This window comes from Acomys minous (genome assembly GCF_964271855.1).
Source record: "Acomys minous genome assembly, chromosome: 14".
Lineage (NCBI taxonomy): Eukaryota > Metazoa > Chordata > Mammalia > Rodentia > Muridae > Acomys > Acomys minous.
In genome coordinates this window covers 72,185,322-72,209,765 of record NC_140496.1, presented here as the reverse complement: position 1 = coordinate 72,209,765, position 24,444 = coordinate 72,185,322, and the positions used below count along the sequence as shown (strand labels likewise).

Genomic DNA, 24,444 nt, shown 5'->3' with positions numbered 1-24,444 from the left:
AGAATATAGGTATATCCTAGAGATAACTGGTGCTTGAGGTAGGCCTTGGGGTAAGATAGGAATATTGAATTCCATCCTCTTACATAACTAGTTGGTCGAAAAATCTACTGAGTAAAATTGGCAAGTACGTTAAAGCAGGTTTCATTGTTAATTTGGAGCAATGATAGTGATGACAACGGTGAGCAGTTTGTTGGTTGACTCGGTGGCTGTCAGCTCCTGATGAAGTAAGTGCTCCTGCCTTTCAGTCGTGTGTAATGGGTTCTCCTGATTTCAGCTTGATGCCCATTCTCTGTGTTGAGAATAATGACCCCATCCTCACTTTAAATATATTTAGTCATTGAATCATCATGAACGGTTTACTAGCATAACAGATGACAAAAATAAAGGTGACATTTATTAAATACTTTGAATTCATGTTCATTTAATTGAATGTTAGTATATTTAATGGTGAAGATGATTCTAAGCATCTAAATTTTTGTTTTTGAATTGCTGTGCTATTTTTTTTTCTCTCCCTTCTTCTTTGTTCTGACCTTGCTTTAGATATGATGCATTCTTTTTTTTTTTTTTTTTTTTTGTGGAGAGATACTGGGGCACTAGTCATAGAACATGAACTCAGTGCCAGCATTAAAGCATATCCTTGGCATTTGCTCAACACTGCTGCTCTTTTGTTCCACTCCTAAGGGACCTGGGCATTTTACTTGGGAAAGTAGCCCATTCTTTCAGAGCCAGCAAGGTGCAGGTGCCTTTAGATTTGCATGCAGCTATGCACGTAGAGTTTGCAGATGTACCTCGCTGTAATTTAAATCTCCAATGTTAAACAGTGGTGTACATTAATTTCCTGTATAAAGCCTGCCTGCTATTTTTGTCTCTCCGTTTGAAAGCACCTTTCAAATACACAATTTGCAGTAAGTGCCAAGTTTGATACAAAAAAAAAAAGTATGGCATCGAGGTGGTTTATAGTCTCTTAATTGCCATTAGTATTACACTTAAATTTACTCACACATTTCTCCCTGTACCCCCCCCCCCCCTTCTGCTATGGAGGATTGTTCTAGATAAAACTGTCACATGCTGGGAAAGTGCTCTGTCACTGAGTTAGTTATATCTTCAGCCCCTTTTCACTTTATATTTTTGAGAGCAGGTCTCACTAAGTCACATGGGCTGGCCTGAGCTTGCTGTAGCCCAGCCAGCCGGTTCTTGAACTGGGATCCTCTAGAGTGGCTGGGATTACAGGTCTGAGCCAGCAGACCGGCTGTATCTTTTTTTCTTACATAATAATAGCAATACTGTTATGTCACTAGGAACTAGTACGGTTTTAATGTTGCATTTACTTTTATTTTATTTGTAGTTTAGAAGCCAGGAATAAAAGGAAGTAAGTACTTTTTATATACATGTAAAGCTCAACCGATTAAAAAATATTGTACCTAATGTATATACCCTCACTACAGGTCTCAGTGTTGTTTCTCTGAAGCAAAGTCAGAGACACCCATTGCTTTCTACCAGACTGATGGCTCCACACAGGCATCTCTGGCTCAGTGCCTCTTCAGCCTTCATTCCTCGTCCTTCTTTCATTGTGCTCCCTCTGCTACCCCACCCCCACTCCTTAAAATTCCCACCTTCCAATTTAAGATGGTTCCAAAGGCTTTTAGGACTGGCTGTATTGTAAGGAGATGCTTTCTCTTTTGCTTTAAAATTCCGTAGTTTCCAGAACACATCTAGGCATAGACTCTTGACAGCCGCTGCTGTTTGGTCTCTTTGTGTTCTGATGGCGTCTTCTGTGATGGGAAACTCCCAACTACTAACTTGTTAGCTACTTCTCTTCTGCCTTTCTTCTACTTTCTCCATAAGATTTGGAGAGAACGGGGTAAAACCTCCCATCCAGTGTGAAGCTGCCTGCACAGAAGGGAAGTGACCTCAGGGTATTTGTGCTGACACCTGTCAACGTATCCTCAATATTTCTGACCTTCTGTTTTATATTTTCAGTCCTGAGCTCTAACTAATACTGTGATTGAATTCTTCCTGTTTCCCAGGTACTGATCGTCTTTCGGGTGTGTACACTTGGGCGTCTGCCTATTTATGAGTATGACGCAATGTTTCAATGGCTTTGAGTAGCATCTCTCCTTCCTTCGGGTTGTTATAGCCATCTGTTTGTTTGAATTTGGGCCTGCCGGTTTGGGTGGCATGGCTTCTTGTTCTCTCTATGATCTGTTTCTTGAGAGTTTCAGCTGCTCAGCCTCTTGTTTCTGCTTAGGAGACTTTGTCTGAGATGTGGCCTTGCCTGTTTTCTGAGTGTCACTTTTCTTGTATGTTGCAGCATTCTAGTTGACGGATTCACTCTGAATGCAAGATTTTGTGTATGTGTGTGTATATGTGTGTATGTATGTATGTGTGAGTGTGTATGTGTGTGTGCATCTGTGTGTACATGTATGTGTGTGTGTCTATGCGTGTGCATTTCAGTGTGTGCATGTATGGATGTGTGTGTGTGTGCATGTGTCTGTGTGTATATGTATGCATGTGTGAGTGTGTATCTGTGTGTGTGCATGTATGCGTGTGTGTGTCTATATGTATGCATGTGTGTGTATGTACATGTGTGTATATGTGTGTGTGTGCACGTGTGCATGCATTCATGAATAGACCGGAGGTTTATGTTCCGTGTCTTCATCGTTCTCTACCTTATCTTTTGAGGCAGGATCTCTCACTGAGACCCCCTCTGATTGACAAGACTGACTGGTCTGTAAGCTCCAGGGATCTTTCTGACTCTGCCTTCCCAGTGCTTGGGTTACATGTGTATGCCACTGTGCTCAGCTTCAGTGTGATTGCTGAGGATCTGAATTCAGATGCTGATGTTTGTGTGACAAATACATTGCTCATTGAGCCATCTCCCCAGTGCCAGATGGATGGTTAGTATTTGTTCGTCTGCTTCGCTTCTCCTTCACATTTCTTTCTTTCTTTTTTCTTTCTTTCCTTTCTTCTTGTTCTTCTTGTTCTTGTTCTTCTTGTTGTTCTTTTTCTTCTTTTTTGAAGTTTATTTTGCTTTTTAACTTACATAAGAACTATGCCTATGGGGGCTGGAGAGATGGCTCAGAGGTTAAAGGCACTGACTGTTCCTCCAGAGGTCCTGAGTTCAATTCTCAGCAACCACATGGTGGCTCACAACCATCTATAATGTGATCTGATGCCCTCTTCTGGCCTGCAGGTATACATGCAGGCAGAGCACTGTATATGTAATAAATAAATTACTAAAAAAAAAAAAAAGAAAGAAAAACAAGAACTATGCCTATTTATGGCATACAATGTGATGTTTTGATATGCAGTGGTCAAATCATGGTGACTAGCATACCATTGCCTTGACTAATTTATCCTTTCTTGTGGGTTCTGCTGAGTTTTGGGCTCAGGCTTGCTTCTCAGGCACGGGTGGTTATGAATAAGCCCTGGCCTGAGGACAGTGACCATAGTTTCTCCAGTCTCCTTTCACAGCTGTGAAAGCTTGAGCCAGCTGTGGGATTTTAGCCTTTGTGTCCTTGAGCACAGAACAGCTGGCCACCGCTGCTTGTCTCCTGCTCTGTAGTCAGTGGCCCACCACTGAGGCTGGGTTTGTTTCCAGGTCACAAGGATGCTGATCTTGCTTTGACTCCTGCAGCAGTTTTTATTTCCTCCTTACATTTTACAAATATTTAGCACTTGCCCGTGGAGGGGGTTTGGAGCACAGCTTGCTGTCTGCGGCGCATTTTAGGGCCCTTTGGACGTTTAAAGCTCATCGCCCTCTGCTTGTGAGCGTTACTCTCCTCACGTCCTTGAGGATTTCATCCTCCACCTCTGTGCCACCCTTACACGTGCTGTGTTCCCACCCCACTCCCCCTGCCTCCTCCCCTCTGCCTCTCACACTCTCTGCGCAGCTCTCATTGGCCACACTTGACAATGGCAATCACAGCCTTTTTTAGAAGTCACCCCATTTTGCTCCTTTAGCCTGGATCACTCCTCTCCTATATAGAGAGTCACCTATGTCATGGATGTGTGAGGGGTCCCTGGGTCCCTACAGAGCTGATTGGTAAACCTGAAATAAGACAGACATGTCAGGTAGAAAAAAATGACATCTAACCTTTGGATATCTCATGATATCTAGATTTTTCCCTATTTATTGTATATTTTCATATTTTTAAATATTGACATTGTTTTCTTTCAAACTTTTGAAATTCTCTCACTCCGCATTCCCCAACTCTCTTTCTGTGTAAAGACCGATTTTTATGGCATCCCCCTCTCGTATATAGAAAGCGCTCACGCAGGATGTGTATCCTTAGACAGATAGGACATGACTTAGGAAGTCTTGCAGTCTGACACAGCTGCCTCCAGGTCCCATCAGTCCTTTCAGCGCGTCCTTCCTTTCTTCCCTCAGCTGTGAGAATCGGTCTCTATGAACTATTAAATAGCCCCTCTGTGCTGACTCCCTGCCACAAGCATCTCTCGCCTTTAATTCCCCATGTCTGGTTGTCTGTATTCGTTTCTGAGGCAGGACTCATCGAGTTGTATTCTTTCAGTATTATTCAGGGGCTCTGCTCAGTCTTCAGTGCCGAGTCTTGATCTCTTGGCTTAGCATTCAAGGCTCTTCCTGTGCCTTGTGGCTTGCTTCCTTTCAGCGGCTGCTTCAGCCTGAAGCTGAACACATGGCATTCACACTGGCCCCCACCCCTTTTTCTGCTTGGTTTTATATTTCCTGGCCTGTTGAAACAAGCTCTCTTGATGACACGTCTGTGACCGATCTGAGTAGAAAGGCTTTTACTTCTCAACTCTCATACAACTGTTCACACACCTGTCACTTACACAGTCACGTATCCAAGACTTTCTCTCTCATCTGCTGGCCTTTAAGCTGCGTAGAGCATCTTTGTTTGCCAAGGCTCTACAGATTAAGGAATGCCTAATAAGTAGTATTGAATTGGAAGTTGGATATCTGTGCTCGTGCTAAGAAAAGGAACCTAGGAGCCCATATGCCCTGGTAGACTTTCTAGACTGTGAAGCACTACTCAAAAGAAAAACCAAGTTTTTAGTTTTAACATTAGTATACAGTAATCTGGAAGTTGTCAGGTTTTTTTTTTTGAAGGATCGTGGCTTTACTAAAATAGAAAATAAATTTAAAACGAGCTTGCATCAATATAATTTTGTTCAGATGAACTGAAAACACTCAAGTAACGGTTGACTGAGTCAAGCAAGGTGTCAACAATCTGTCATCTAACAATTGAACTCTTTGTGATTGCTGAAAAGCCTATATTAAATTCCCCCAGAAAAAAAAAAGACTCTATTAAAAGCCATGTAGGAAGGTAAAAGAATATTTTACATCATGTTTTAATTAACCAGAATTGTCTTGTTACATCTTGGGGCCCTTGGAATACATAAAAGATACAGGGAAAGTGTGCATACCCTTTTCTTTTTCTTTTCTTTTTTTTTGTTTTTGAGACAGGGTTTTTCTATGTAGCCTTGGCTATTTTGGGCTTGCTTTGTAGACCAGGCTGGCCTTGAAGTCACAGACATCCACCTGCCTCTGCGTTCCTGAGTGCTGGGATCGCAGGCGTTCGCCCCCATGCCTGGGTTGTATATACCCTTTTCAAAGCTGATTTTATTACTGCCCTTCAGGCTTTTTGTGTTGACCATAAAGTCATCTCCATTGGTGTTTCATCTACCATCCCTGAAAATTTTACAGGGATGCCTGTAAATATGCATCTAGAAGCAAACTTTTTAAATTGTCGAGAAACCTTATTTGTGGAAATATGTATTAGTGTGCATAGTTTGTGTGTTAATTCTTAAATAGTAAAGCATTGCCTCAAGCTATTATAGAGACATGAAAAGGATATAAGGGAAGAACATAAAGGGAGTTGTGGATTGAAATTACTCAGATTTCACTTGTTCCTCAATGGTTTTGATGCAAGAGTAGAAATAAAACCTCATATTATCAAATATATACTTTTCTTAATTACCTAAAACTTTAAAATAAACTTTTTTTTCTTTGGTGCATTTTGCCTCTTATAGTAAGAATTCACACTGGAGTAACAAGAAGACCATGTGTTTCTTTCTTAAGAAACTTGGGGAAATAATGAAATATAATAGAAATTCCAAAGGCCACGCAAAAACTGTTCTCTCTGACTTCCTAGGGCACCAATCCAGGAGCTGCCACAGAAGTTATTTGGACAGACTGCGTCTGTACCCATCTGCTGTCATGACGCTACTCTCTGCCAGTCTTTCTTATTTGTTGTTTTTGCATTCACTAAGCGTCTGTACTGCATGCATAGCTATAATTATGAGATTTTTTTTTCTGCTGCGATTAAGAAGCTGGGCTGTTTAAGAGAGAAACACCTCCAGAGGAGCTGAAGTTTTAACGTTAAGACATTCATCTGCCAAAACAGATTAGGAGCGAGTTTCCAGAACAGAACAAGCAGTCTTGATCTCCCTTACCTAACACTTTGTTTTATGTCAAACTTCCCTGCTTTCGGGAAATGACGCTTCTTGACAGAAGCTTGTGGGTTTTTTGTTTGTTTGTTTTGTTTTTTGTTTTTTTGACATAACACATTTTGAGGCTGAAAATATTGGGCAATCCACTTCACCTGTGCTTCCCCAGGTCAAATATTGCCACATTATTTTTTTGTTTCCATACCGTAATACTGCCATACAGTCCTAATAGACCTGATTTAGTCTGAGAGCCCCATGGGAACCTACTGACCAAATGGGCTTGAGATGAAATATCTTGGTTATGTAAGCCCTTGTGAACATAAAATGATCTTTACACCTCAGGTCTCATGACCATGTCCCTGATCTCTGTCGTTATCTCTATTTATTTGTTTTACTGCCATTGGCATTAACACCTGACGCTGAGGTTAGAGGCGTGCGCCACCACATCTGGCCATGTACGTGCTCTTATATTGAATTTTTAAAAATTCATTTCTGATGAAAAATAATTTTAAAATGTGCAATCTCCTTTAATGTAGGACACATAATATCTATTTTGTAATTTGTATATCCTTGTTCTTGTTAGGGTGAAAGAGTCTATTAGATGGAGTAAGTAGTGATTACAGGACAGATATTTGAAGTTCCCTCGAGGAGCTAGACCGATGTTTGTGCTTAGAGCCAGGCTCCTAGGCTTCGGACTCCATCATTTCCTGCCTGAGTAATCTGGGGCAAATAACTTCACTTCTATGTGCTACAATTTCCTCGTCTGTGAAATGGGTAGTATAAAGAATTTAATGAGCAAATACATAAGAGATGTCTAAACTGTGTCTGATATATAGAAAAATACTCAGTAAAGTTCTCAGAATAGATGAACTGCCAAGTATTGCATCTTATATATCAAGAACACCAAGTAGAAAAAAAAAAAAAGAACACCAAGTAGTTTTATTTTCATCTGGTTTAATAAAGTTAATGGTAATGATGATACTGTTTTTCAAATACAAAATACATTCTTATTATAAAAATTAAAAATTTAATAACTGGTTACTACTATACTTGCTATAACATTAGTACTGGCTGAGTACCTCTCATCTAAAATCATTTTAAATGTATATATATCATGGGAAGGGGGCCTGAATAGTAACAAGATCATGTTTCCTGTACAGTTTTATGAACATAGCCTGAAATTTAACATTACGCATTTTGTTGTTGTTTGTTTTTATGCCTGTATGCTGACTGTAGACATCATATGAGGTCACTGTGGGAAATTTTGCTTGTGTCTGGTCAGTTGTAGATACTGAAGCCATTCAGAGTTTGGACTAGAGTTCTGCGACATATAACGGTTGGAAGAAACTCTGCACAGTTGGTGTCTGTGCAAGAAACCGGAAGGCATGCTTTGTCATGTGCGCATTCCATGAACCGAGCAGCTACGGAGGCTTAGCCATCCTTCGTGCTGAGAGGCCACATGCAGCTTACTGATGCTTCCCTTTAAGGTCTTTGTGGCTGAGCCCAGGTGGCCCCGAAAGCCCCTGGACCTGACCTCATTGCGCGGCACACAGTGCTCTGGAATCCGCTGTTTCTGTTGCCCTTCATTGTTCCTCCTCAGACAAAAGGCCTTGCAAGTGTTTAGTTGTGAGGTCTTGAAGTCAGCAGATCTCGTAGACTCTGGTGTTTCTCTTCCCCTTCAGTCTTTTTCATTAAAGGGTTTTATTTTTAGATTGAGAATAAAAGGAAGTTAATTTCTTACAAAATACCGAAGTTGCAATAATTTGCTAACTCCATTTTAAATGATATTTTATTATTTTCTCTTTCCTTGTACTCTCCAAAGAAGCCGTGGAGTACGATTTGTTCCAGGAGTCTTAATATTGCGTTTCCACCTCGCACTGCCTAGTTTATCTATAATTGTTCAGCAAATGAGTGAATTGGCTGGACAAAAGGCTCTGCTTTGGCCAAGTTTGTTTGCAAAGATCTGTAGAGTCATTTCAGGATAGTAAGAGAGCAAATTGTGTCTGGAAAACACAAAGCAGGTGGAATTGCGGTGAACTGTATTTGAAGCTGGACTAAATCTCAGGGCTGGTGGACGTGGCTATGAAAAAGGAGACCAAGGGATACATACTCCATGTGCGTAAGGGAGACCTCAAGGTGTTCTGAAGTAATGTCTGTTTTCCAGATCAGGGAGTGTGGAGAGTTAGGAAGTGAAAAGTACAAATACACACACGTGTGTGCGCGGGCGCGCTCACACACACACACACACACACACACACACACACACACACAGTGCACGCACACGTGCACGCACACACACGCACACAGAGTTTACAAGATACATTGATGTCTGTGTAAGAATCCTTGAAGAAAGTTTCAGTCAATTGACTACTGTTTGCTGCATCCTGCACTGGTTGGGTAATGATGAAGCCCCGAGGCTCTAAGAGGTGCTTGCAAACTCAGCTTTGTTGCTGTAAATTTCTAAGCTGTTTAAAGGGCTTCTAACTTCTGTTGGGGAGAGCATTTGCAACTTCTCTAGCCGGAGCAAAAACACGAGTTGAACACTCCAGAAGGCAGAGCATCTGCAACACACAGGTGTGATGTCCTTGCTGGCAGGGAGACACTTCACTAAGCTGTGCCTCTGACTCATTTCAGATGTCAGGAGGAACTGGAGAAAAGCAGCTAGGGCAGTGATGACTAGTACTAACACTGCTGTTCTTTTTTTTTTTTTTAACATTTTATTTTATTTTATTACTTTATTTATATTACATCTCAATGGTTATCTCATCCCTTGTATCCTCCCACTCTTCCCTCCCTCCCATTTTTCCCTTACTCCCCTCCCCTATGTCTGTGACTGAGGGGGATCTCCTCCCCCTGTATATGCTCATAGGGTATCAAGTCTCTTCTTGGTAGCCTGCTATCCTTCCTCTGAGTGCCACCAGGTCTCCCTATCCAGGGGATGTGGTCAAATATGGGGCACCAGAGTTTGTGTGAAAGTCAAACCCCACTCTTCACTCAACTGGGGAGAATGTCCTGCCCATTGGCTAGATCTGGGTGTTCTTCAAGCTGAAAACACGAGGGCTTGATAGCATCAGCCCATCGCACAGGACAGCTCCTTGGTGGGGTTGCTGTTTTATGCTGCTTAGTTCTTATCATCTCGCTTCTCTTTTGAAGCCTAACTATAAACCACACCGCAAATCAAGGAAGTTCACTTGCAAAAACTCTTTCGCCTTTTCTTAGAGTTCCTGACACTGGACCTCGCTTAGCCCAGAGAACCGCCCTTCCTTCTTTTCCTTCTATCCTTTGCTGGTGGTACACAATGCTAATTTTATTCTGTGGACACTGCTATCTAAGTAAATACTTCTACCATTTTTTTTTTCAAGACAGGGTTTCTCTGTATATCCTTGGCTATCCTGGGCTCACTCTGTAGACCAGGCTGGCCTCAAACTTACAGAGATCCACCTGCCTCTGCTTCGTGAGTGCTAGGATTACAGGTGTGCACCACTGGGCCCGGCAATTGGCTCAACCTTTATTTCATGTGTTATGACAATAGGTTCTGCCTTTTGAGAATAAAAATTGTACTTGCCAATTTTGATTAAAAAAATACTTAGTAAATGGCTGTTGATAGGGTATACAGTTTCCTGGGACTTTGAAGCTGACCTTTTAAATTTTTTTTTTTTAAGATTTATTATGTATACAATGTTGTGTCTGCATGTACAAATGCATGTCAGAAGAGGGCACCAGTACTCACTAGAGATGCTGTGAGCTACCATGTGGTTGCTGGGAATTGAACTCAGCCCCTCTAGAAGAGTAGCTAGTGCTCTTAACTTCTGAGTCACCTCTCCAGCCCTGACCTGTTAGTTTTATGTTTTTATAAATTCTTTGGAAACTCTGTGTGTGTGTGTGTGTGTGTGAGAGAGAGAGAGAGAGAGAGAGAGAGAGAGAGAGAGAGAGAGAGAGAGAGAGAGAGAGAGAAGAGAGAAGAGAGAAGAGAGAAGAGAGAGAGAAGAGAGAAGAGAGGAGAGAGAGGAGAGAGAGACAGAGAGACAGAGAGAGACAGAGAGAGAGAGAGAGACAGACAGACAGACAGACAGACAGACAGACAGACAGACAAATAACTACATCATCACCAAAATGGACCAGTTATGAAATTAGTAATTTCTATTCATAAAATACATCATGTTAGCAAAATGCTGCAGATTGGTTTGAAAAAGTATTAAATGAGAAAAGGAGGCATCTTGTGGAGAACCAAGTAGTCGTTGTTGATCCAGGCATTTGGTGAGAGGAACCGTGCCAAGAATCTTTGATGCTTAGAACTCATCTGTCTCCTGGGTCAACACTACATGCTTCCCTAAAGCTGCTTTGGTGAGCTTTCTGCTGCCTCTGCCCCTTTCCTGGCCTGTGTCTTCTATCCTGGTGATCTGACACATGCCCCTCATGCTCCGCTCACACCATAGTGTCCGTCTCGACGTGGAAGGGTCTGGGTGGTCCTACATGCTCACCTGCTTGTCCCGTTGTTGTAAGACTCTTGTGCTGTCTGCAGCTTTGGGTCCTCAGATCAGATTCCAAGGCTCAGGTGCTTTGTGTTTCCTTAGCGGAAAGGACCTATAAGGTATTGATTAAACTCTAGCATTCTTAAGGACTGTATTTAAGTGGTTGCTAACTCTGTTTGAGAAGCATTAGCATGCCACTTATGTATATTAAGTGAAACAAAAATCATAGTTTGTTCTAACAGCTCTCAATTAATTATAACTATCACTTAATTTTTTGAGTAATAGACAATATTGCTACACTAAGGCTCAAAACCAAATTGATGCTACATTTTTGCTTTCAATTATTACTTGACTGGAGTCATTCTTAACCATTATTAAATCTTTTAAAATATTAAGTTTTCTAACAGTCACTTTACCTAACTGAATGTCTTGCTTTCTTAGTAAAAGCTCACTTCCCCGTATCATTTGCTTTCTTAGTTTATTTCATGTACCTTTTCTATAATAGACCTGAGTTGCCCTGTGTTGAAGGAGGGGGCTGTACAACATTTTGGACGCTTTAATGTGTGATGAAATTTAACCTGAGCTTATGTCTCTTCCTACACAGTCCCTTCAGTCTGAATATGTTCATTACTAAGCCTTGCTGCTCCAGCGAAGGTGGCTCCATTCTTAGACATCTGGATGTGCAATGTGGACGAAAACAGCTGCTTGCCTGGAGGATATCCACCTTCTTACCTTAAATTATAGAGAATGTTAACATAGCACCACTGAGAGACTTGAGACCAGAGCACTGGCTGATGACTACTATAAATGCACTGTGATGATGTTTATGGCGGTGTCCATACTTGTAAAGACAGTTTTAATGTTAAATTTGGTATTTTGAAAGCTTATTTTTAATGTATTTCAGTAATGTATTTGTTACTGCATTTACTTGTACAGTGTTACATTATATATGTATCATGAACTTTATAAAAGACTATTTTGGTAATTTTATAAATATATAAAATTATGTAAAAGCTAGACTATATTTTGATTTAGATTTTTCTTGCTGTTTGCTACCAAAAATTTGTATTTTAAATTTGTTTAGCTTTAGTATGGCTTTGTCTACAGTGAGGAAATAATTCCTCCTTATGAAGTGACAGTGAGGGAGCCCGTCATTAGGAAGTGATTTTAATGCTCCCCACATGAGCTCAGTAGATCGGGCATTCTCTGCTGAAGTGAGTCTGATTTGGGTCCATCCAATTTTATCTCTACCAAGAGTGAGGTTGTTTGATAGGGTTTCTTTAGGAAAAAAACCCTTTTCCCTTTGTTTTTATTCTTGAACCTTTTAAGTAGGAGGCTTAAAAAACACACTTTAGCATTTCCTTAAGACCAGAATTCGCTGGGCATTTCTTCTGAAATAATAACTTTTTCCTTTTTGAAATGACAGAACATTCCAAATGCTTTTATTTTTCTCTCTCTCACGAGTGCTTTAAGAAAAAAATAATGCCTTACGCTATTTATTTTGCTTATACCTTTGTGTAAATATGCAAAGGAGGGACAGATTTTAAGACCTCTGTCTACGGTTCGAAAGAACACCCTCAGTAACTGTACAACAAGGCCGTTAAAGACCAAAACACACATCAAAAGAGTTAATAACTCAAACACCCTGTTCTCGGTACGAGGTGGTCATTGCCCTGTAAGCATGCGTGGTCTGATGCCACTTTTAAAGCAATGAAGGAATAAACTGAAGAGAATGCTGCTGAGTGGGTAGATCTGTACACTAACAGATGTTTTAATGGAAGCACATTCCCCTCATGTGCTCACAGGTCTGCCTAGAACCAGATGAGAAAGAAAAGCCCTTCCATGTAAGTGTGACTCTACATGTAAGTTTCCAGAAGCCTATTGGCTTCTTGTCTGAGATAGAGATTTTACATATTGATTCTCTTCCAGGATGCTTGAGAGCGGGCAAGGGCTAGTTAAACAGATTCATACAAAGAGCTTTACTCCAACTGTTGAATTATTTATGATGTTTATGAGGAGAGGGTATCTTCAAACTGTTACATATGCTTTGGCAAGACACCTTGCTTATGTTTTACACTTTTCAAATGACATTGGAATGAATGCTTGACTCAGGCTTGTTAGCACAATTTCCCAGAGCTACAGCACCAAATAATTGCACTCACCTGATGCAAAGTTGATTTATATGCTCTAAGAATCAAAAGCATAAAGAGGAATTAAATTCTATATCTTTCCAAAGTTGAAAAAGTAGACTATTTAATTATGAGTTATTATGTTTAAATGTTGGTTCATTATATAGGGAGGGAATACTATTTCTTTCAAATTATCATTGAAAAGTAATCAAGGTGACATTTGAGATGTGGGGGAAGAGAACCATATTATCATTTTTAGTTGTTCTATGACACTAGTGAGTGCAGCTACTAAAGTGACTGTAAAGTTGACTACTGTACATTTTCCATAATTATGTATATATATATATATATGCCATGTGTATTTACATGTGTATGTCTTAAGCTTATTTATACACATGTACATACATAAGGCACACCAAGAAGGGGATGTATATATAGAGATTATATAGCAGAGAGATTCTCCACTTATAATAAAAATTGTTTGCCATGTATTTTGTTATGAATAGTTTATCTTTCAGAAAATATTTTGTTCTATTTTGAAGTGTAGAAGAATACACTGCTAATAAATAAAAGTTTTATGGAATTTACTCCTGGATACTCATCATTTGGATTTTGAGTTGTTAGTGTACTAAAGTCTCTTTGTAATTTTACTCTTGACTCCATTTGGTTGGCTCCCTTCGGCTTCCCCAGGCTTGGAATTCTCAATTTTCAGTTCCTCTTGTACTGATATTCCTGTGTTGCTTGTTGCTCACGAGGCCACACACTCAGAGCAGCCTTGCGCTTCGACTTTCACAAACATCAGAGAATACTAGGTTCCTCGTCTCCCTCTTTATAGCTCTGGTTTTCCTTTCTGTTAGTAAAACACTGCTAAGGACCCAAAGCTGTGGGTCCTGTGCCACATGCTGGGCATCAACCAGGTTTTTGTTTTTGTTCTTGTTTTTGTTTTTGTGAAGAATGATCGTTTTCCTTAAAGGAAAAATTACAGAACTGAATCAGATAAGCTATTATGACAGCCTTGTCCTGCCCTTGTCCAGAAAGCACAGGGGAACACTTTCCTGTGGATGGGAAGGGGTTTTTTATCTGGAGGTTTTCCCCCTCTTCCTAGTGGGGGAGATCGAACCTCAGATTTCATTCTAGTGAAACTCTTTACCCTATGGTACAACCCCAGCTTATTTCTGGAGTTGGAAATTTACAGTTAGCTCGTTCTCACTCAAGGGATTAAAATAGATAAGGTCAAAGGTTATCAGGGTATGGCCTCCTAGAGACTTAAAAAAGAATGAATTCATGGACCTGTTTTAAAGAACAGAAGAATTCTTTTGTACGGATTGAGCGTCTGTGGAAAAAGAAGTTAAAATGAATGGAATTAGCTAACCTCAACACACTCCTCACCAATTGGTCATTGCATTTATGTGGAACTGTTACAGGCAAAACAATTCATTAGTCTTAAAGCACATCTGGAAAAACTGGTTAGTAATATTTTTTGTCCATAACGCAAATACAGCAGAAATATGAATTGGCCAACATCAGATACATGATATATTCTTAAAACTGTTCTTATGTGATGCTTTCCTTGGTCAGGTGCTCAGCCATGTATAGCTGAAACATTTCTCTGAGTTGGTGTGCCCGTCCAACAGTACTCTCAGGTGTTTCATGCCTTGAAGGACAGCCACTTGGCAGAGATGAGGGCACTGCAAGAGCCTTGTAGTCTTCTTCCCGATGTATAGTAGAGCAAGAATTTGGTCACTGTTGCCTTCTGAGAAGATTACATAGTAATTGCAATTACAGAGTACGTGATTTCATAAGATTTAACTATTTACAGAGGAATTGAATAGAGGGGCTGGCAACCACGACATACAAAGGAAAGTGGAAAGTAATGTATTAAGTTATTTTGAACCGAATGGAAATGTTAATATATTCCCACCTGGTTTCTCCTCTATGGATTGAATTAGGATAATCAGATCAAGAAGGAGAAAAATAGCTTTTCTAGAGAATTTTAAACTTTTTCCTTTCAGTAAGAAGAAAGAAGAGTGCAATTTAATGCAAAAAAATATATATCTCAGGAGGGCACAATTGGTCTGAATGGACATTTTCACACTCATGCCTTGTTTTAACTTATGTATCACTAACATGAGTGAAATCACCGTTTGCTATTTCTTTCTGGGTTTTAAGAAAGTTGACCAAAACCTGTTTGAGCAGTTCGACTGCAAGGTAGGATGGGAGTGAGGCCCATTAGGGACTGTAACAGTGGCTACAAACACCCAGAAAGTACAACCTTAGATGACTGCAGCTTTAGCATTTATTTTGAAACTCCGGAACCGGGAGCATGGAGATTGTCCACCAAGTATGTCTTCTTCACGTATGACTCCTCTCAATAGAGACAACAGCCGTGAACTACACAGGGGACAAAATTGGGACTAGATACCAGTCTCAGAAGCCACCGATGCTAGTAGTTAATGAGATATGACAAGATATCTGCCACCCTTTCCTAGTCTGGACAATTAAAAAATTTTTCCCTTTTATTAAAAATAGTTTTTCTCATATAATATATCCTTTTAAAATTTACATTTACTTTAAAAAATGTATTTACTTTACATCCCAATTGTAGACCCCCTCGTCTCCCAGTCCCACTTTCCCTTCCTTATTCCCCTCCCCCCACCCCCCACCATAGTACTCAGAGAGGGGGAGCCCTTTTCCCCTACCAACTGACCCCAGCCTATCAAGTCTCATCAGAACTGCCTACAGCCTCTTCTTCTGTGGCCTGGTAAAGCACCCCACCAGGGGGAAGGGATCAACGTGCCAGGCAGAGACAGCCCCTGCTCCCCATACTAGGGGACCCATATGAAGACTGAGCTGCCTATCAGCACATCTGACCGAGGGGCCTAGGTCCTCTCCAGGCAAGGTCCTTGGTTGGTGCATCAGTCTCTGTTGGCCAGCCTGGGCTCAGATTTGTTCACTCTGTTGGTCTTCCTGTGGAGCTCCTGCCCAAACACACCTTTAGTCCACTTCAAGACTCTTACTGAGACTTACTATGCTCAAAAATGTAATATTTTTCTCAAGTTAGATTATCAGTTTTAGCATCCACAGGCCCAAAAAAATTATTGAATAAAAAATTTGGGGAAAAAAACCCTCAAAACCAGAGACCATGACTCACTCACTCACTCACTCACTCACTCACTCTATCTATCTATCTATCTATCTATCTATCTATCTATCTTTCTATCTATCTATCTATCTATCTATCTATCTATCTATCATCTATCTGTCATTTATCTTTTGATCACCTATCATTTGTCATCTCTTCATCTGTTTTATCACCTACTTTGCCTCTAAAAGATATACTATAATTTTAAGGAAGGGCAGCCCCTTTCCCCTACCAACTGACCCCAGGCTATCAAGTCTCATCAGGACGGCATGCATCCTCTTCCTCTGTCGCATGGTAAGGCACCCAGCCAGGAGGAAGTGATCAAAGAGCAGGCAACAGAGTCCATGGCAGGGACAGCCCCTGCTCCTCTTACTAAAGGACACCGATACAGGCTGAGATAGATGCCTGTCTTCAACAGGAAGATGCGATTGGATTTTGATGCAGCTGTACCACGGCACTGTGTCTATGTGGCCAGCTGGATTACTTCTCCTGACTTGAGGAAAGGTGTAATTCTCTTCCCCATTCTTCTTTCATACCAGTTGAGTAACTAGTCTTGGGCTTTTTATGTTATTTTTGGTCTAGCTAGGAGTTCACATCACCTTTAACCATGTGCCTTCCACGGCTGGGATGGAGTCAAACAGTTATGCTGAAGAAACAGACGTGCCTCCTCAGAAGACACATTGGTGGTAGAATTGTGGGACTCTGAGCCTTTCTGTCACCAGGATCCTCTGTTTGAGGGGCAGAGGGACTCTCCTTCTATGATATTGTACCGAAGGCCCAATAAGGATCAATGTCCGTGTCATGACAAGAATTGGGACTACTGAACGCACACAGCCTTGAAAACCAAATAAGATGACAAATAGATAGCTTGGTCTATTTTAAAGTCAAATCTGCCAGGGAAATTATCCTTAATTAAAGATTCCCATTTAAGTGACAGGTTGTTAGGATTGCTAATTTTAAGGTAAATCAAAAGAGGAAAAGTTCACCCACCTGGCCCGCAGGGGAGAAGAAAGTCAGCTGCTAAGTTGGGATCTTAAACCAGGGAAAAAGCCCTGCATCCTGGGGGATCCCCCAAGACCCCTCCCAGTTTCTGTGACTCAGAAAAATCCGAGAAATGGAGAAAAGGTGAAGACCTCAGGCTGAAGTCTCAGGCCTCAGATACAGTCTCCAAAGGGGTCTTCTCCTACTAGGACACAACCCCTCAGCTGAGTGGTGACCACAGGAAGTGCTGTGGACTAGGAAACCCATTAGAGGCCAAGGAGCCAAGGGTGTCGTTGGGCTGTTGTGCGTTCACCCTGCCCAGCGCAGCCGGGATTCTAGGCTCCAAAAGGAGAATAAGCCAAACTGGTGGCATAGTCCAGGCACAGAAAACTACTCTTACCATTGCAGAGAGTTTTATTTTTATATTTTAATTAAAATTATTCTATCAGTTTTTCTGCCTCTCTTTCCTCACTCCAGTCCTTCCCTGCTACCTTCCTTGGAATCCTTCCATGTATGTCCCTACTCAAGTTGATAGTCTACTTTTTTTTTTGAACATTATTGTTACATATATGTGTACGTATGCATGTCCATGCACAAGTTATATACATATCTACACACACACACACACACACACACACACACACACACACACACACACAATTTAATGAGTCTTTTTGTTGGTAGTGTGTGTGTATGGTTTCAAAGCTGCTCACTCTGCACTGGACAACCAATAAGAGAGCTCATTCCCGGGAGAGGCTAATTTTCCTCCCAGCAGGCATTAGTTGCCTATAGCTCTGTGTCTAGGGGTGGAGCCCCGCAAAATATTTCCCCCTCCACATTAACATGTCCATTGATATTGCCGTCGCCCTGGTCCTACTTATGGAGCCATTTCTAGGAGAGACTTTCCTAGCAGACTTCCTGGTTCTCTGGCTCTTACACTCTTTCCTGCCCCCTCTTCAGAGATGTTCCCCGAGCTACTGACACCGAAACGATGATGGAAACCTTATACGGCTTCCCTTTGGAGTTCTCAAGCAGAAGTCCCACCCAGCCTTGCTAGTCGGCCTTTGCAGGGAGGGCACTTGAATGCACACTATGTACCATAGCCAATCCAACCTGTAGGAATTAAAGCTTATTTAAATGGGTGCTTAGTTCCATAGGACCTTGATTCTAGTCCTCTGTCCTAGACGTCTTTGGGGGAAATGAAGATATGATCCAGCCTCTTGACTTTAGTGTTCTAGATGTGATAGAGCAGTGCTTCTTAACCTTCCTAATGCTGCGACACTTTAATACAGTTCCTCATTTTGTGATGACCCCCCAACCATAAAATTATTGTCATTGCGAGTGTATTTTTATAACTAATTTTGCTGCGGTTATAAATGGTAATGTAAATATCTGTGGTTTTAGGTGACCCCTGTAAAAGAGTCATTTCACTCCCAAAGGGGTCATGACCCACAGGATGAGAACCACTGTGTTAGAGCTTGAGATTTTTATTTTTTTTTACATGTATAAATAAAAGTGGTAATAATTTGTCTTTCTATTGTTCATAAAAAAAAACAACAAAAAAACTACTGTCCAGTATCTTCATTTCCAACTCATTGCAGCCCAAAACAATATAGGGAAAATGCATCCAATTCTTTGTTAAAGAAGTATTGTTGCAGATGTGGCTCAGTGGAAGAGCCAGTGAGTGCAAATACAGAAAGAAAGGGTGTCTTTCATCTTCTCTCTGGCTCTTACACTCTTTCTATCTCATTTTTAGCAGGGTTTCCTGAGCCCTGAGGGGAGGGATTTAATGGAGACATCCCCTCCAGGGCTGAGTGTTCCAAGATCTCTCACTCTCTGCATAATGTCTGTCTGTGGGTCTCCATATATGTTTTCATTGGCTGCAAGAGGAAGCCTCTCTGATCATGACTCAACAAGGCACTGATCTATGAGTGCAGCAGAATACCATTAGGAGTCATTTTATCACTACTTTTTTGTTTTTGTGTTTGTTTTTAGAGGAATAGTATTTGAATTTACCCTAGATAAATTATCCATCTTTTAAAATTTTTTATTGTTTTTAATTATGTGTGTGAGTGTGTGTCTAGGTGTGAGTACAGCACTTACCCACAGAGGCCACAGGTGTCAGATCTCCTGGTGCTGGAGTTATAGATGGTTACAAGCCACTTGATGTGGCTTCTTGGACTCAAACTCAAACATGCTCTTAACTTCTGTGCCACCTAGCCAACCCTCATCTCTTCTTCCCTCCAAATTATTAGAGAAATCTAGTTTTAGGTAACAAAAGCCTAATTGAACCCAACAACTGGTAAGTTCTTGGTTAGAACTGGAAGGTTCACCCTCACAACAACACTCCATCTGTTTTTCAGTGGGAAATACTGCTGCCAGCAGAGATGATGTTTATCACTCAAGTTTCAGTTACCCAGAAAGAGACTGGCCTGACTTTCAGCCCCCAAGTGGCTAACATTTACATGTGAGCTTAAGAACTGGCCGTGGGTATGAGAGTAGCGATGGAGAGGCCAGAACTGGACTCACAGAACAGAGAACCTTGTTTGAAATCAAATGAAAACCACCCTCAGGTCACAGAGATTTTAGTTCCAAAAAAAAAATCAAGCATGTATGGAAAGTTTTGTTGGAAAGAAGCAACAAGTGTCTATAGCAGCATATAGCAGGGCAGATGCTATGGACAGCTGTGTACAACAGCACACGTCCCATAGAAGTAATGCACAAATGCACGGTACAAAATAGTGCAGTATTTTATGCCCCATTCTCATTTCTAAATCTTTAGAGCAGTGTCTACTCAGAGATGAGGTATGTGTACTATCCAACCCTTTGACTTCCCACTACCTGAGGGATGTAGGCTGGATAGGATGAAGTGAGGCTAAGTATTACATCCCAATAGACTGTGAGCACAGAAGACTTCAGTTTGATCTGTGTTAAGAGACATCCAGAGAAGTCTAGTAAGAAGCAGAAAGGAGATAATGACCATCACTTGTGAACTTCATGATACAGATATTTGACAGTTGCTTTCCCATAAGTGTTTTATGGCGGAGATCATACACATAACACACACACACACACACACACACACACACACACACACACACACACACACACCATACACACACATACCACACACTATATACAGGACACATACCACCCCCCCCCCACACACACACATAGTACAGCTCTTTCAAACTAATTTGAGCTCTTCAATAGCCTGAAACATTTCCTAGTGCTTGAAAATAACTTCTCCAACTAGCTTCTAGCTCTATCAGATTGACAAAATTTCAAGCAGGTTTTTAACAACTCATATTAAACCTCTTACTGGAAAAAAGTCCATTTTTGGACAAAAACCAAACCAAAACAATTTTAACTCAAGTTGGTTTTCCTGGAAAAGCTGAAGATGCAGTTCAGAAAAGAAATGCCTTGGCTTCTCTACAAATCCACACTCAAAACTAACAAGGCCAGTTGAAACATCCTTTGCTCAGTAGTTCTCAAATAGATGTGTGGAAAAAATAGTTTTTTTCTTAATTCATTAGAGAACTGGCTGAAATGCAGCTCCCCAGCCAGGGGACTGGTTTCTGATCTAGGTGGGCCAGGTACAGGAGATGTAAAAAACCACAGCCCAGTGAATTGATTCAGAAAAGGCTAATGCAAAGATTCCTAAATCAATAAGGCTTGAGCAAGCAGCCAGGCATGGTGGCCCACACCTTTAATCCCAGCAGTCCCGAGGCAGAGGCAGACTGATCTCTGTGAGTTCAAGGCCAGCCTGGTCTATAAAGGGAGTCCAGGACAGCCAAAGCTACACAGAGAAACTCTGTCTCAACAAAACAAAACAAAACAAAACAAAACAAAACAAAACAAAACACAAAACACTTAAACAAGCAGTTACACTTAAGAAATGATCTTCTGAATCTAGTCTATTTCAAAAGAGCTATCAGGCTGCGAGACAACTCCATCATCATCCTCATGACTTTGGTTAAGTAGGCATTGTGTTTATGTTTCTGCTTTCATCTTAATAAGATTCAGTCTGATGGCCTGAGTCTCTGAGGCTGCAACAGCAACATACCATGGCGGGAGGGGTATGTATCAATGACAGAAGTTTATCCTATTCAGTTCTGGAGGCTGAGAAGTCTGAGGTTAAACCCCCAGCAGAGTCAGTGTCTGCAGAGGGGCTACTTCCTGGTTCCTAAATGATGCAAGCTCTTTTTTAATGAGACCTCTTGCTGTATGGACACTGATATAATTATGAGGGCCTGCCCTCATGGTTTTATCATCTCCCCAGACAATTCATCTCCTAGTACCTTCAACTTGTGGGATAGGATTTCAACAGATGAGCTTCTGAATGGCACTTGGAATTGTAAATTGTAAATTCTATTGAGAGTACAATAGAAAAATGCACAAGTACATATTTGTTGTATATAAATTTAGAGTCAGTCATTTTTATTAGAAGAACGCTTATGTTAGCTTTTGTCTTAGCCAATGCGCTGTTGCTGTGAAGAGACACTATGACCACGGAAAACATTTAAATGGGGTGATTTACAGTTTCAGGGATTTAGTCCATTATCATCCTGGCAGGAATCACAGCAGCACACAGGCAGACATAGTGCTGGAAAAGGAGCTGAGAGTGCTACATCTGGATCAGTGGGCAGCAGGGAGACAGATGCTGAGCCTCACTTAAGCATCTGAAGCCTTAAGGCCCATCCCCAGAGATGCTTCCTCCAACAAGGCCACGCCTACTCCAACTAGGCCACGCCTACTCCAACAAGGCCACATGCCCTAATGCTTTCTTCCCTAGAAGCCTGTGGAGGCCTTCTTCATAAAAACCCCCACATTCCATTCCCTAGCCCCCATAGGCCTGTAGCCATATCATAATACAAAAGTGTGTTCAGTCCAATTTCTGAGTATATTTATCCCAATTGTACATTCTGGACTGGGGAAAATGAAACAGAAAATGAGTTTGGGAGCCCATTGGGCTTACTGTGCGTCAAACTTCAGCCAAAAGTCCATTTCAGGCCTTAGTTCCAGATGTAGTCAAGTTGACAACTAAGAATAGCCATCCCAAGTCCACCCCTATTTGCCACACAATCATATCTTCTTATGTCATGATTACTTTCCAAATAAAAACAATAACCAGGTTATCATAATGCCTAAGTATCATTATAACTATCCCCCACACAATAACAAATGCATTACTGACTGGTATATACATGTAACAGGTGGCAAAGTCCTTTGATGGACATTTTTTAGTATGTCAAATGAAATGGACTAAAGCTCTGAACATGTAAGGCAGACCCAATGAAATGTGTTCCTTTATAAGGTCATGGTGTCGTTTCATAGCAGTAGAACACTAACTGGTGTTCTAAACACCCTGGGGCCAGCCAGACTTTCTATTGTTGAGTTGTCATGTCACTTTTGTCTTCCATCGACTGCCCATGTCAGGAGTGCCCATGCTCAGCAGTATGCTCAGCACACTGATGACTAATGCTGGCTCCTTAGTTGATATGTTGGCATAAAGCTAATCCTTTTAAGCCCCACCCCCTTACCAGGCCCATGCAGGTCTGAACCAGATGATGTCACTATTTTCCAAATAACAAAAGTTTACACAAGTAAAACAACTTGCCCCAAATATTTTGGATCAAAGCAAACAGCCTCTGGATTTGGCTTTGACCTCTTAACTTCTATGGCAAATTGTTTAATCTTGGCCTTGCTGACATTTCAGGATGGATAACTCCTTTCTGTGGGGGAGTTGTCACACCCCTGTTCCTGTCAATAGCACCCTGTTACCCACATATTGAAAGTTGATGATTTCTCCTGATGTTTCTAAATATATCTGGGTCGGTGTATTTTTTGCTTGGGTGGTGTCAGTTGTGTTGGCCAAGGATTACTTTGTAGTTCCCTCCTGCACCCTCTGAGCTGCTGTTGCTGCGTGAGGATGTCAATCCTCCAAAACTTGATGGGTCAGGAGAAAAGTGCAAGGCTTCCTATGCCCCCATCTGAAAGAGTTCAGGGTGGAACGGGCCTGCTCGAGAGAGTCTATAAATTCCTAACTTCTAAAAGCCTCAGGCCTTCTTGTGGAGGGAAAAGCTTATATGCAGTTGAATGAGTGCTAAGCCTAGCCAAAACAGGGAAAACAAAACAAAACAACAAACAAACAAACAACAACAAAACAACTAAGAGCTTGTTCCACTGAAAAATCTACAGTATAAACAGGCTGCAGCCAATGTGATTTCTGGTGGTGTATTATCTGAGAAAGCAAGATTTGTGGAAAGAGTTTTAGTGTTGAACTTAGTGAGGTGGTTAAGTGGTTTGGCTAAAGCAGGGAGAGAAAGCAACCAGAAGTGAGCAGCTTGTTACTGCCACCGTGAGCCTCTGTGCCAAAGTACTCCCGCCCATTGCTGCCTCTGGTGGCAGAGGACCGTAGACTTTAGTATTGGGAAATCACTCTGGTTTCTTTTACAAAGTCAGCATCTAATTCTGTGATGGGGAATGTTTCCAGCAAAAATTCTACTTAAAAAGAATCTGGCAGACATAAGCCACAGAATGTGGCTACACATGCCTTAAACTATTTTAGAAAAATAATAAAACACTCTACTGTGTGGCCCTAATGTTAGTTTTTCTCTTGAACAGATAATTGAGATTGAAGTTGTGGTTTTATAGATCTCCCCTAGGGCCTTATACATGGAACACATGTTTAAGAATTTTCAATCAGGCGTTCTGATTTAAAAAAAAGGGAGCCTTGTCCTCAGCTAGGTTACATTGTAGAAAGGGAATTCCTCTACCTAGGAAGCAATACCCACTCTGGTGCTTTGAGATACACAGGCTAGACACCTGGTGGAGATTAAAGCAGCTCTGGTAGGCAGTAAAGTCTTGGGAAACAGTAATTTTCTGAGAAGGACAGCTTGAAAAGGAAGTGGGGGCAGACTGTGAACCATCAGAGAGGTCGGCAAAGGCCTAGAAGTGTTCTCAACAGAGATGCCTGGTGGGCGAGAGAAAAGGCAATGCCTACTTAGCACAACTTGAACAGTGAGTCTGATGGAGCTGGAGAAAAGAGTAGATTCATCTAAGCCATGTTAATGAAATTAAACTTTACCAATGGCTAACAATGGGCCAATTTATTTTTTGAATCCCAGTTCTGTTTTTCTAGCTGTGCGATCTTACCTTCTAACTTCTTTGTGGCTGTTTTATTAGAATGATTAAGGAAGTCAATGTTACCCAGAACTCATTAGCTTTCAAGTGTCCAGTACCAAGACTCCAGAATTTCCTGCCCATGGCCATGAGCGTCCTGCTA

At 41.3% G+C, this 24,444-nt stretch overlaps 1 protein-coding gene across 1 annotated transcript in view; it reads left to right on the top strand.

The window, feature by feature from the left end:
• CDC14A (cell division cycle 14A) overlaps nt 1–13,620 on the top strand; it is a 160,507-nt gene extending 146,887 nt beyond the window's left edge. The window contains exon 17 of the mRNA XM_084755763.1: nt 11,509–13,620. Coding sequence (XP_084611889.1) covers nt 11,509–11,538 — 30 coding nt within the window. The 3' untranslated portion in view covers nt 11,539–13,620. The remainder of the gene's footprint in view (nt 1–11,508) is intronic.
• The last annotated feature ends 10,824 nt before the right edge of the window (nt 13,621–24,444 follow it).